This window comes from Hemiscyllium ocellatum, chromosome 18 (genome assembly GCF_020745735.1).
Source record: "Hemiscyllium ocellatum isolate sHemOce1 chromosome 18, sHemOce1.pat.X.cur, whole genome shotgun sequence".
NCBI lineage: Eukaryota > Metazoa > Chordata > Chondrichthyes > Orectolobiformes > Hemiscylliidae > Hemiscyllium > Hemiscyllium ocellatum.
The window spans coordinates 39,671,070-39,684,749 of record NC_083418.1 but is presented as its reverse complement, the minus strand read 5'-3'; the positions used below and the strand labels follow the sequence as shown (position 1 = coordinate 39,684,749).

The following is a 13,680-nucleotide window of genomic DNA, read 5'->3' as shown; positions in this document are numbered from 1 at the left end:
ATGTCTGGGCAAGAGCTTAGTTTAACAATGGCAGGTTCTAAGCTTCAGCAGATGGTGCCTGGCTGTCTTTCCCTCTGAAATCTCTTTGGAAGTTGTTTTCTTGAGTTTGAATTTACTTTTCACCAATGGATGTGTTTATGGGATATTGCAGGCATTGGAACAGCTCATTAGTTAAGTTGCTATATCGAGTTGGTTGGGTTTTCAAATAGTTAAATTATTCTAAATTCTGTTTTCAGTTCATGTTTCAACTGTAGTTTTAAAATAATTTCCGTTTTGCTTAAAACCAAATGGTTTGACCAGCTGCATCACTAAGAAGAGATTAGGGTCTGGGCTATTTTCTTAAAATATTTTGAGGTCGCCTGGCCTGGTCCATAACAGTAACTAAAAGGAGGTATGAATTGTAATCTATCTTTAACACAAAATGTTTGTCAATAGCTTGAAGCCTTCTGAAGGGAATATGAAATCTCAAGCAAAAGATACCTTGAATGGGCCTGTTGATAATGTGACATCAATGGAAGAAGTCAAGTAAGTTTTCGTTGGATCCTATGCATTATATCACTTTGTGTTGTATAGTGTCTAACTTTAGCACACTTTATTTTTCCAGTGGTTTGATAGCATATTTTGTATTGAAATATGCTGTGGCACATTTTGTATAGATTACGTAAATGTGTAAATGGCTGCTGTGGCACTATTTAACTTTCATTCTTTGGTGACTACTTTGAATACTTGAGTTATGCAACAACAGTTATGTACAGATAATACTGAAACCTAAACCATTTGGAGCATGATATTGCTGCCTTTGAGAAAATTGTTAAGATCCCTATAGAGACAAATAGCTTCGAATTCCCAGGTAAACATGACAAGATTTGAATGTTTTTAAAACTTTACTGTAACAAACAAGCTAACAGCAGTATTGTCCTGAGTTATTGTTTGTAAAAACTTGTATAGTTTTTGTAAAATTCTGCAATCCTCCAATAATGTCCTTGTACCTAAGGGAGATTGAAAGATTATGGCCAATGCTTCTAGTTCTTCCCCCCGCCAATCATGCCTCCACCTCCCTGTTTTGTCGATAATTGACCCCGTCCTCCTTTCACTACTACCCTTTTGCAGTTTATTTGCCTGTGAAGTACTTTTGGTTTGCCTTTTTATGTTAACTGTTCATCTCTTTTCATATTCTCATTTTGTTTCTCTTATTTGCATTTCTAATTTTCTCTGAGCCAAAAATAGCCTGATTCTAAGTTGCAGTATTAATCTGACATTTGTCATAGTTGCCAGTTTTATACTTCACCTTAAGATTGCAACCATAGGAGATCCAAATGGCGGCGGTCGGAGTGGTCTGCTGTGCTGGGCTCTGTGCCATACCCCCGGGCAAGGTGGACCTTTAATGCCCTCATCAACCATCCCAAGGAGAAAGAAATGCTAATATAAACTTACTGAACATCTGGAGCTGCTAAAATTGTGATGTGACAGCTTTAAGACCAGAATGAAAACAAATAAAGAAAAGGGGCCTAAAGGAGCACAGCAGGCAGGGCACTTCCCTCCTGCATCAGGGGTGCCTGTAGCCATTGCGCAAACTGCTGGGGCAGCCCCTTTGGATTTAATGGGTCATCAGCAATTACTCTCGGAGTTTGCCAAATTACAAGAAAATTTTTGAAGCGGGGTGGAGCCACTATCTGCCATGCTGAAAAAGCATGAACAGGAATTTCAATTGTTGGACTGAAGAGTAGAGGCAGTGGAGGAGAGGACCACGACATCAGAGACCGTGGAGGAGCTCTCGGGAGGAAGGATCAAACGCTGGAAGACCAGGTTCAGGTTCTTCAGGAGCAAGTGGACAACCTGGAAAATAAAAGTAGAAGAAAAAACTTATGGCTCGTGGGTCTACTGGAACACGAGGATGGCGAAGACCTCGTTGGTTTCTCTTAACTTTCTAATTGTTGCAGTTGCTGAATTAATGAGTCTTGGGGTGCGCCGCATGATCATAGGAGGGGATTTTAATCGCCTAATAGATTCTGTGGGTGCAATGGGGCCCAGCAGGCATGCCTGCACAATCTAAGCAGTTGGTGGACTTGTGTGAGAAGTTGGGATTAGTGGATGTGTAGAGGCAACTCCACCCGAATGGAAGAGACTTTAGTTTCTATTCCAATTCTCACAAGTGCCATACGCAAATTGACATTTTTTATGCCATTGGATTGTTTGGACAGAACATTGATGTGCAACATTAGGAGTATGGCTGTCTCGGACCATGCGCCAGTGTATTTAGATGTTAAAATCAAGAGTGGTGGAATGGATGCATGGCACTGGCGCATGAACCCATTTCTGTTAAGGGAGAGCAAATTCGTTAAGTACATCACAAGAGTTCAGGGCCTTCTTGGATGTCACCTAAGGTATGGCCAGTGATCTGGCAATACTTTGGGAGGCCACAAAGCCATGTCTACGAAGCCTGATTATTTCATATTCAACGACCTAGAAGACAGTGGGAAGAGCAACAATGGATGCTGGAAACCTGGCTGCAGATAGCTGAGGAAGTATATTACAATAGGCCTTCATTGGTCAAGCTACTGCAGGTTACAGCCCTCCTGGTGGCTCTTGATTCATTGCACACACAGGTAGCAAAAAAAAGGTTTCCTTCACGAAACAAAGACTGTTTGAATTTGGTGATAAGCCAGGTAGATATCTGGCATCTCTGGCTAGAAAGAAAAATGCTTCCCAATCTATTATGTCTGTTAGAGAGAAGGCTGACACTGCTACCTGTGAGTTGAAGAAGATCAATGTTAGATTTAGGGAATACTTCGCAGAGTTATGTCGGTCGGAGGGAGGCGAACACAGTGCAGTGAGAATGCAGTCCTTTTTTGAGAATCTGGACTTCCCCAGTATAAACGCAAAGCACGTTTCCCTGTTGAATGCGCCTATGATGGTGCAGGAAGCAATAAGGCATCTCCAGGGTGGCAAAGCACCAGGGCCAGATGGATTCCCAAGTGAATTCTATAAGGAATTCATAAATGTGTTGGTGGAGCCACTTCTGGGGATGTGTAGCTATTCATATGCACAGGATTGTCTATTGCCCTCTCTCAGGGAGGCGAATATCACCCTCCTTTCAAAGAAGGAGAAAGACCCCAAAGAATGTGCTTCGTACAGACCAACTTCACTGTTTAATGTAGATTTTAAAATTCTATCCAAGGTACTGGCCCTGAGGTTGGAAAAGGTATTGCCCTATCTGTGAAAGATGATCAGATGGGGTTTTGTCGAGGGCTGTAGCTGCTCCAACAATATCAAAAGGGTACTGAACATAATGCAAGTATGCCAACAAAGATTGATCCCGGGATTGGTGATCTCCCTAGACACAGAAAAGACATTTTGACTGGGTAGGATGGCTGTACCTGTTTGGGGTCCTAAAGTGTTTTGGTCTTCAGGGAGCCTTTGCTAGCTGGATGGCAATGTTGTATAATGATCCAAAGGCAGCAGTTATCACAAACGGTATTAAGTTAAATAACTTTAATATTGGGAGAAGTAGTCGACGGGGGTGTCTCTGTCACTGCTGTTATTTACCTTGACAATTGAGCCGTTAACTGAGGCTACCAGAAGGGATCCTGAAGTAGTGGCACCGGGGGTGGGAATGGGGGAAGCATAAGATCACCCTATATGCTGATGACGTCCTTTTGTTCTAGGCCAATCCGAAGGAATCCGTTCCTCGATTTGATTCAGACAATTAATTTATTTGATAGTTTTTCAGGCTACAGGATTAACTTTACAAAATTAGAAGCCATGCTGGTCAGAGTGGGGGGTAGTGGAGGTGCCTGGTTTGAAGGATGGCATGCAGTTCCCGTTTAGATGGAAGTCAACAGGTTTTCTGTATTTAGGAATTTTTATTACCCTTGCCTTCCGCCACTGTATAAAGTTAACTATGTACAACTACAGGAGAGGATAAAACAGCATTTACAATGGTGGGAGGGATCACCGTTATCATGGTTTGGCCAAGTAGCCCTGATCAAAATGAATGTTCTTCCTCATCTGTTGCACCCCATGAGAATGCTCCCGTTGCTACCCAGACAAGTGTTACAGAGGCTCATTGGTTGGCTAGGGTCCTTTATTTGGTGCCACAGGCGCCCCCCAATTAAATTTACTAAATTGCAGCTTTCGCAGGGTGAGGGAGGGTTGGATCTTCCGGATTTGAAAAGATTTCTAATAAAAATGCCCTGTTGGCATATGTGGGTGACTGGGTACAGGGGGATTTGGAGTCGATTTGACTTGACATTGAAGCCTGTCAGTCGAGATGTCCCCTAGTTAATCTATTATTTATGGATAAGATGAAATCCATGACTAAGCAGTGTTAAGAGTCCAATAATTTTAAATAAGGTGAAGGCCTGTGGGATAATGAGGCAAGACAAGGGCAATTGGCTTAAGACCTTGCTGTTTTCCCTGTTGGTAGGAGCTCAAGGATTTAAACCTGGGGTAATGGACTCCGGCTGTGAGATATGAGAGAATAAGAGAATCTCTTGTTTGGGAGATTTATTCGAGGGGCAGGTCTTGATTTCATTTAGCCAGCTAAGTTGGAAATACAGATTGTCTAACAGGGACCTTTTCCGGTACTTTCAGATTAGGGATTATATACAGAGGAAGACCACACTCCTGGCTCAGTTTTACGAGTCAGACATGGAGAAAAGAGTGCTTCAGTGTACGGGCATGCTCTCAGTTAGTACTTTGTATCATTTACAGAAGGGATGTGCCTTAGGAGACGTGGAGGGACTCTTTAGGGCATGGAATCAAGACCTAGGAAAGGATATTTCATTGGAGGTATGGGAAGATATATGGGAAAATATAAGGAAAATTTCAATATGTAACAGAGTGCCGGCCATACCATTGAAGATTTTACACCGGGCTCATATGACGCCAGAGAAGCTAGCGAAGTTCAAGAGAGAAGCGTCACCAGGGTGTCCCAAATGTAACATTAGTATAGGCACTCTCACTCTCACACTGCTAGTGGTCATGCAAGATCCAGACATACTGGAGAGCTATAGTAAGGGAGTTGAAGGACATCCTGGAGATTGAAGTTAAAGTGGACCCGGTATTTCTTCTGGGGTTATCAAATTTGCCCTCACTGGGGGAACACGGGAAGAGATTGTGTAATATTCTTACTCACTGTGAGGAAGAGCATTTTAATGAATTGGATGTTGGAAAAATCACCAGGTCTTAAGGTTGGCATGGAGCATCTCCCCCAAGATTACCTCACAAAAATGGAGCAGTTTTACAAGACATGACAGCCTTTTTAAATTATATGAACATAGACTTATCAGCAATATTAATTAGGGCCGTGGTATAGCGGTGGGAATCAGTCTGGGCACCTGTGGGGCCCTGGGAGGGGGAGGCTGGAGGAAGAGAATAGGGGTACAATGGTGCTCCCAGGAATGGGAGCTTCAGTGGAGGTATGATAAGTGTAATAGAAGAAAGTAGTGAGATTTTAATTTAATTTAATTTAATTTGCATACAGTTAAATTAAATTTTCATTTAATTTGTTTGTAATTTAGTTTAAGTAGATACGTTTATTCTGGTAAAATAGATGGTAGTTCATTATTAATAGTATCCTGACATGACGTTGTACTGCATCTATCTGTATTTTGATATTAGTCTTTTTTTGTATATAGATGTTTTGTAAAAGATTTGAAAAGATTAGATTAGATTACTTACAGTGTGGAAACAGGCCCTTCGGCCCAACAAGTCCACACCAATCCGCCAAAGCGCAACCCACCCATACCCCTACATTCACCCCTTACCTAACACTATGGGCAATTTAGCATGGCCAATTCACCTGGCCCGCACATCTTTGGACTGTGGGAGGAAACCGGAGCACCCGGAGGAAACCCATGCAGACACGGGGAGAATGTGCAAACTCCACACAGTCAGTCGCCTGAGTCGGGAATTGAACCCGGGTCTCAGGCGCTGTGAGACAGAAAGCTTCCTGATAAAAGTATTTATATAAAAGATTTCACTTATGGTTGTAATTCATGTTAGATTAGCTATGACAACAGGATGATGCTGACAAACTCACTTTGGCTATGGTGACAGCAAATGAAAGAGCTTGCAGTTTCGGCCTCCATATCTGAGGAATTAAAGATTTGTCATGGAGATGGCAATGCATAGATTTACTAGATTGATACTAGGTATGCTCCATTGTAATGCTGCAGCACGGGCATTTTGTGATCAGCAGGATGCACCCAATTATGGACTACACCAATCTGTGTCTGTTCACTTGCTGTCTCACCACTCCCACACTTCGACACTTCCTATATGCTCCCATCATTCTGAACTTGCCTTTCCAGACATTGTCTCATATTAATATTGTATTGCTGTGCCATTTAGTGCGCACACAAAACCAAGAAACTTATCGAGGTTGTCAATAGACCTCAGTCATGTCAAGGGAGATGGCCTTGGTCAGGGGATCCTGGTTGAGTAAGTCAACTCAATGATGGACTCCGTACCAGCTCAGGTAGTTTTGTGTGAGAGAGCACTTTTGGATGTTTTTTAAAAGATCTAGGGTTATTTCAGGTGATGGTTAATAGATTTTTAAAAATCTCATGGCTAATTTGATTGGAAAAAAACATTTGATTATGTGTGATAGCTCTTCCCAATATTACAAAAAGTTAATTATGGTTAGCACTTTGCTGAACATTGCATGTAATTTGATTCATTAGTAACATTAGTGATTATTGTTGGTTGATAATAAATGTGAAGTACCACAGGCAGTAGGGGAAATTTTGTTTGGTTTTGTATGATAATTCTTGATATTAGATAAAAAGGAACTTTGATAATGGAGAGATCTTGTGGTGCAGTGATAGTTCCCTAGTTATGAACCCCGGAGGCCTGAGTTTAAGTCTCACATGTTCCAGAGCAGTGTAACAACATAGCTGAACAAATTGAAAAGCGAATATATTTCAAATGAGCTAGGGTTCTAGCCAGAGCAAGACTCACACACTTTGGCAATATTACTCTCAAGGCATATCATCTGCAGAAGTCATCCTGTGACAAATGTGCCTACCCTGCCAAGAGAAAGAGGAAGCATAACTGGAGTGCAAATGCCAGAAGGAGAGACACAACTGGTTCAGGTTACATGAAGCACCTGAAGGTACATTGCAGATTCAGGAATGGATTCCATGAGGGGACTACTCCAAAGCCTCAGTGGGAACTACCCCACTGGCTTCCTTGATATAAGTCATCAGCGTATATGCACAACAAATAAAGGTTAAAATTTGGAATTCTCTAAAAGAAGAAAACATGCGCACTCTCGCAAACCCACACACTCACTCTGGTTGTAAGTTTGCTCACTGAGCTGGTAGCTTTGTTCTTAGACATTTTGTCACCATGCTCGATAACATAATCAGTGAGCCTCTGGTGAAGCGTTGGTGTTCTGTCCTATTTGCTCTTAGCTGTCTCTGTTTGTTGTGGTAGGTGATACATTTCCAGTTCTGTTTTTGAGAGGTTGGTAAATGGGGTCCAAATTGATATGTATGTTAATGGAGTTCCAGTTTGAATGCCAGGCCTAAAGGAGTTCTTGTGCATGTCTCTGTTTGGCTTGTCCAAGGATGGACGTATTGACTCAGGCAAACTGGTATCCCTCTTTGTCTGTGTCTATGGATACCACTGAAAGTTGGTCGTGAGTTTTGGTGGCTAGTTGGTACTCATGTATCCTGTTGGCAGCACAGTGGCTCAGTAGTTACACTGCTGCCTCACAGTGCCAGGGACCTGGGTTCAATTCCAGTCTTGGGCAACTGTTTATGTGGAGTTTGCATGTTCTCCCCATGTTTGCATGGATTTCCTCCCACAGTCCAAAGATGTGCAGGTTAGGTGAATCGGCTAAATTGCCCGAAGTGTTCAGGGATGTGTGGGTTAGGTGCATTTGTCATGGGTAAATGTAGAATAATAGGTTAAGGACGTGGGTCTGGGTGGGTTACTCTTTGGAGGATCAAAGCTTTTTTAAATAAAAGACTGACAATCAAGTGACCTATTATATCTTCTCAAGAAATGAATTACAAAGAACACCTGCTTTTTATTTTTGTTTAGCAGGTGGGTTTGGGCGTGATTTTGTTTGGAGGTTTGGTGCAGTCTCTGCAGGGTATTTTGTATATGACAAAGGGTCAGTTAGACTCAACATCAGCTCTTTTCTCTCCTCACCACTGCTGCCAGACCTGCTGAGATTTCCAGCATTGTCTCTTTTGGTTTCAGATTCCAGCATCCGCAGTAATTTGCTTTTATTCAGTGATTCTGTGATTCCTGCCCATTTGTCCAGTGTAACGTTTGTTGCAGTCCTTGTATTTGTATTTTGTATTTGACATTCATTCTGCTGATTGTTGGTATGGGGTCTTTTTAAATTCGAGGAGTTGTTTGTGTGATGGTAGGTTTGTGGGCTACCATGATGCCTAGGGGCCAGACTAATCTGGTCGTCCTATACAGCGCTGTGTTTATACCCACTGGGAGATCCTGAACATAAGAACAAGGAGTGGAAGTGGGTAATTCAGTCTCTAGAGCCTGCTCTGTCACTTTAATATCATCATGCCTGATTTAATCATGGCCTCAACTCCCCTTTCTTTTTGACTGCCGCCCATAACCCTTCAATGCATTACTATATAAAAATCTGTCTGTCTATCTTCTGAAATGCCCTGGCATGCGTCTCATTCTGGGGTAGTGAATTTGACAGATTCACGACCCTTTTGAGGGAAGTAATTTCTCCTATTCTGTGTTTTAAATCTTCTACCCCTTATCCTAAAACTCTTGTTCTAGATTGCTGCACATGAGGAAACACCCTATCTATATCTATATTGCTAATCCCCTTTAGTATCTTATATACCTCAATTAGATCTTGTCTCATTCTTCTAAACTTTGGAGAGTATAGGCCATAAACTTCTCAATCTCTCTCAAGTCAAAACCCTCATCTCTGAAATCAATCGAGTGAACGTCCTCTGAACTGCCTCCTATGCAACTACATCCCCGTCAAATAATTGGGCCAAAATTGTATGCAGTACTCCAGTGCCATCTCACTAATTCCTTGTACAGTTGCAGCAATACATTCCTCCTTTTATTCCCTTTTTTTTAGCACTCCATGCCAAAATTCTGTTTGCCTTCCTTATAACCTACGGTAGGGGAAGGTGGAAATTGGAGTTTGTGCTAAACAATAATTTTGCAATAACTCTGAAAGAAATTTGCTGCCTAATTCAACATATGGATAATGGTCTGTTAAATGAGTAAAGAATTAAAGCATAATTTATTTTCTTGATTTTTACAAATAGATTATGCTTCTCTTTTTGAAAGCATCCATTAGGAAGTTTGGTGATTTTTACCATCACTACATTAAGTCTCAGATTCTACAACACAAAAACAATCCATTCTGCCTAAGAGGTTTGTGTCTGTGTTTATGCACCTCTTCCTATCTTTACTATCGACATATCTGTCTTTTTATTCCCACCTCTTTTCATATATGTATCAAGCTTACTCTTAAATAGATCTGTGCTAATCTTCTCATAAGGACCATGAGAACTAGGTACAGAAAATTGTAAGTCCAAATCTACACCACAATATGGTTGTGTCTGATCTTAGGCTTCACCTCCATTTCCTGCCTGCTTTCCATATCCTGTGATTCCCTGAAAGGCCAAAAAATCTGTCTTGAATATTCTCAATGTTATGACTTTAATAACACTTTGTGACAGAAAATTCCAAAACATTTGCAACACTGAATGAAGCACTTTTGCCATCTCAGCCTTAAGTCATCAGCCACTGAAATTATGCCACCTTGTTCAAGATTTCCTCACTGAGGGACAAAGCATCTCAGAGTTGGCCCTGTCAAATCCCTGAAATAACTGCCACTTACATACATATAAGGCGAGAAGAGAATAGAATGATTCCAGGTGCAAGTGTGACTAGAATAGGCAGCTTGCTTGGCAAGAGGATTGTATGGAAAATAAGCATCAGTATAAACCAGTTCAGCCAAATGACCTGTTTCTGTCATACAAATTGTATGCAAATCAGATGGCCCAAATACAGTAGAACCTCGAATATCCGAATGAGACTGGCAAGGAGTATTTTGTTCGGATAATTGATCATTCGGATAATCGATCTGATCATAAACAAGCAGTAATTCGAGTGCCGTTTATCCAACATTTCTTGATTATCTGGCAATGTATACCATAATGCCGTTTAACTAATAACTGAATGCTGCGATGCCTAATGCCGTTTTTACGGGACCTTGAGATCTTGTTTGGATAATCCGAACTTCGGATAATTGAGGTTTAGGTAATCGAGTTTATCTGTAGTGCATTTCAGTCCCTCCTAACAAGAACTGACCACGTGTTTAGAGATAAGTGGATTCAGTTTAATGTTCATCCTTCTGTGAAACGAGTTCCAAAACCTGTGGTTGAAAAGCTAACAGTGCCTGGACCATTTAATAATCTCTTGCACAATTCTAAAGCTGTATAATTCTTCATTTTCTATTTGTTATGAATAGTCCTGCTACCTCTGCTTTTTAATAAATGCACCATGTGTGGGGGGAAATGTCACAGATTTCTAACTATATGGATCTTTTTTCTTTTTCTTTTAACTACTGAAGTATTTATAAACTGTTGAACAGTACCTTGACAATTTTTTTCTCAGATAAAATTTCCTTTTTTTTTTAAAAGGACAAATCAGCAAGTTCTGTCACCTGAAGCTTCGGTTAATGGCCCTGCATGATTAATTCTGTCTGCTGTTGTCTACTCCGGCCTGACCAGCTACTATCCAGGGGTATCAGTGGGGTTCACTGGAGGCACTGGGCTTCGGCCATCAAAGCCAGTCACTGCTGCACTAATTTCAAATGGGATCAGGACCAGCAATATTATCTGATTTTTAAGATGGATGTGCAAAGAAAAGTTCGAATGAAATGTATAAAAGAGGGTATTACATGTTGGCAGATACAAAGAACTCTTGTGTGCATTTGTATCAAATACATGTTCTTATAAACGGGATGATCAGTCCATTAAATATCTTGCCACTCACGTGATAATTAGTATTGTTGCCATAGTTAAATGGTTATAAGAGTAGAATATTTTATAAAAATGTGTATACTTAAATCTGACACATGTAATTGAAGTATACCAATTGGAACACATAGTGTGACCAAAGTGTTTAGAAATTTTCATACTTTTTTTCATCCTGTATAAAATTTTAACTTTGTGTTTCTTCCAAGTGGGCAGAGTACATTGTAGAAGTGAAATGCAAATGTAAAAGTGTTATTTTGATTGAGTTGCCTATATTAAACTAATTGCTAGAGAAAATTCTAATTGTAAATGTTCACTAGTGGCTCTTTGCTTCAGGTTTTATTTGTAAACATTTCTTGAATTCTGGAACATTGGTATTGAAAGCTCTTTGATATGGAGTTTAAACATATTTGTTACTGAGGACTAATCGGTTGTTTAGTGTGCCACTGAACAGCCATAAGCATGTTCGCCCCTCTGTATTTTGCATTTTCAGACCAGGTTTTCAAATCAAAGGTGAAGACCACGTGATTAGCCTTGAATTGCATGTGGCTTCGGTGTTCCTCTTTGCTAAAGGTCTTCACTGCCTAAATGATTTAACCTATCTTAATTTAATTTTTTAAACTTCAGTTGAACCAACTAACTGATTTATTTTTAATATAACTCCTTTATTTCAGTTGACAGGGCAATAGAACTTAATCAGGGTGAACTAATAACTGAGCACTTAATGTAACATTAGTTTGCTAAAGGTGGCTGTATTGGTATGAATCTCTAAAGAATGGCAAAGAGCCATACTTTGATAGAATATGACAATAACTAAAGTTAGCTCCAACTTTTAAATTCAGGGATTTGAAGTGTTATGTATGACAGGTTGACTCTTATTCATTGGGACCTTAGTGTACTGTTAATGGAAGTGGCAGCTCGTACTGGTTTAAGCTAAGATAATTTTGATGAAGTCATTTGATTAAAGTGCCTATGGTACTGGTTTAAGTCAGAAGAGACTATGGTGATGATGCATGATAAATTTGTGGAAGATACCTTTCACATTAGAAAATAATATCTGTTCCAGGAAAATGAGATGTCCGTTCATCTATTTGTGTGCTTATTCTTTGCAGCATCTATACTAACTATATATTGTTGGACCCTCTAAGCACCTTAATACATTGAGTCAATGGAATATTTTATGTCAACTTCATCACTGGTTTTAAAAAGACAGTTTGAGTTTCTAGTTCTACACGTCTGTATTTGAGAAAAGAAATCGCCAAACGAAGCAATGCAATTTTATGTGATCTTACTAACTGCTTTGGAACAATTACATTCAGCTGCCAAGTCTTGATTCACCACTTAAACTTCTGAAAAAGCTGATCACAGATACTTGAAGATTGGGATGTTGAGATATCTTTATCAGTAGCAATCAGTTAAAATTGATAGGATTGTAGTATACTTTTTATTTTAAGTATCTTAAAAGATAGGAGGAGGGGAGGAAATGATTCCGAACCAAAACGTTGAGAATAGTAATGGTGTTTGGCTGCTAAATAGGAAAAAGAAATAACCAAGTTCTGTCTTGACAATCTTCACTTGCAATGTTTGTGTGTCTAGTTGCATGAAAACATGGCAACTATTTTTTTAATACTGCGTTAAGATGGACATTAACCACTCACGCAAGCAAATACAAAGTGTAAAAAGTATTGGATTCTTACTGTCAGATTATTCTGGTTGTATGATACATTTTGCATTTGTCCTATTTCAGATGTACATCCAATATACAATGTAAATATACCTTGTTAAAATTAATATGCCATTAGTTAAAATTTGCAATAAAGTGAATTGCTTAAGTTGTACAACAGTGAATTGTTTAAGTTGTATGATCATGGCGGTCCAATAGTTATTAGACAGATGTTCAGTGATGCAAGTATCTTCCTAAAACTTCCATAATGCCTGGATGTACCAAAGCAAACTCTCCCATAATTGCAGAAACAAAATATTGCAGATCTGAACATCTGAAATAAGAACCGTAACTGCTGGCGATACTCGGATTCTGGCAGCCTTTGTGGAAAGGGAAGCACTTAATGTTTTGAGTTGATTATGCTGTTTCAGAATTTGTGAAATGCTAGCACCATTCTTGAGCTTATTATTTGAAATTTATTATGGAAGTGGCTACAATCCTGTTTTATTTAAAACAAATTCATGCATAAAACAAACAAAAATAACCTTCAATAACTTGGTACATTTTATAAGATGTATAATGGTTTGATACAAATGTTGGGTTGCTAAATTAAAAAAACTATTAAATGGATTTGATTGTTCAGTGGGATCTGGGGAGCTTTGATTTGCATACACAGACTGAGAATTATCAGCTTGAATGGTCCATGCAGTTGCCTTTATAAATTCCTGTACTTCAGAGTAAGATATTACATGCTTGAGCAAGCTAATTAATTGGTTACGTAAGTGGTGGGATAAAGAGTTTATTTTAGTGTGATACTAAAAATACTGACAATGTAACTTGAATCCATACATATTTGATTTTTAATAGTTAGAAGTTACTCTTAAGCAAGTAGAGAGGATAGCCTTGTGGTATTTTCGCTGGACTGTTAATCTGAGGACCCAGGTTCGAAACCTTCCACGGCAAATAGAATTTGAATTCAAGAAAAATCTGGAATTAAGAATCTAGTGATGGTCATGAATACAT

General features: G+C 39.7%; 1 protein-coding gene across 6 annotated transcripts in view; it reads left to right on the top strand.

Annotated features, from left to right (window-relative positions):
* Positions 1 to 12,782, top strand: part of LOC132824423 (serine/threonine-protein phosphatase 6 regulatory subunit 3-like) — a 143,411-nt gene extending 130,629 nt beyond the window's left edge. For 5 of the 6 annotated variants that reach the window (XM_060838891.1, XM_060838890.1, XM_060838888.1 and 2 more), the window contains exons 23-24: positions 436 to 525; positions 10,659 to 12,781. In XM_060838891.1, coding sequence (XP_060694874.1) covers positions 436 to 525; positions 10,659 to 10,710 — 142 coding nt within the window. In that variant the 3' untranslated portion in view covers positions 10,711 to 12,781. Of the gene's footprint in view, positions 1 to 435; positions 526 to 10,658 lie in introns of all 6 variants that reach the window. The other variant, XM_060838892.1, reaches the window with a different exon arrangement.
* The last annotated feature ends 898 nt before the right edge of the window (positions 12,783 to 13,680 follow it).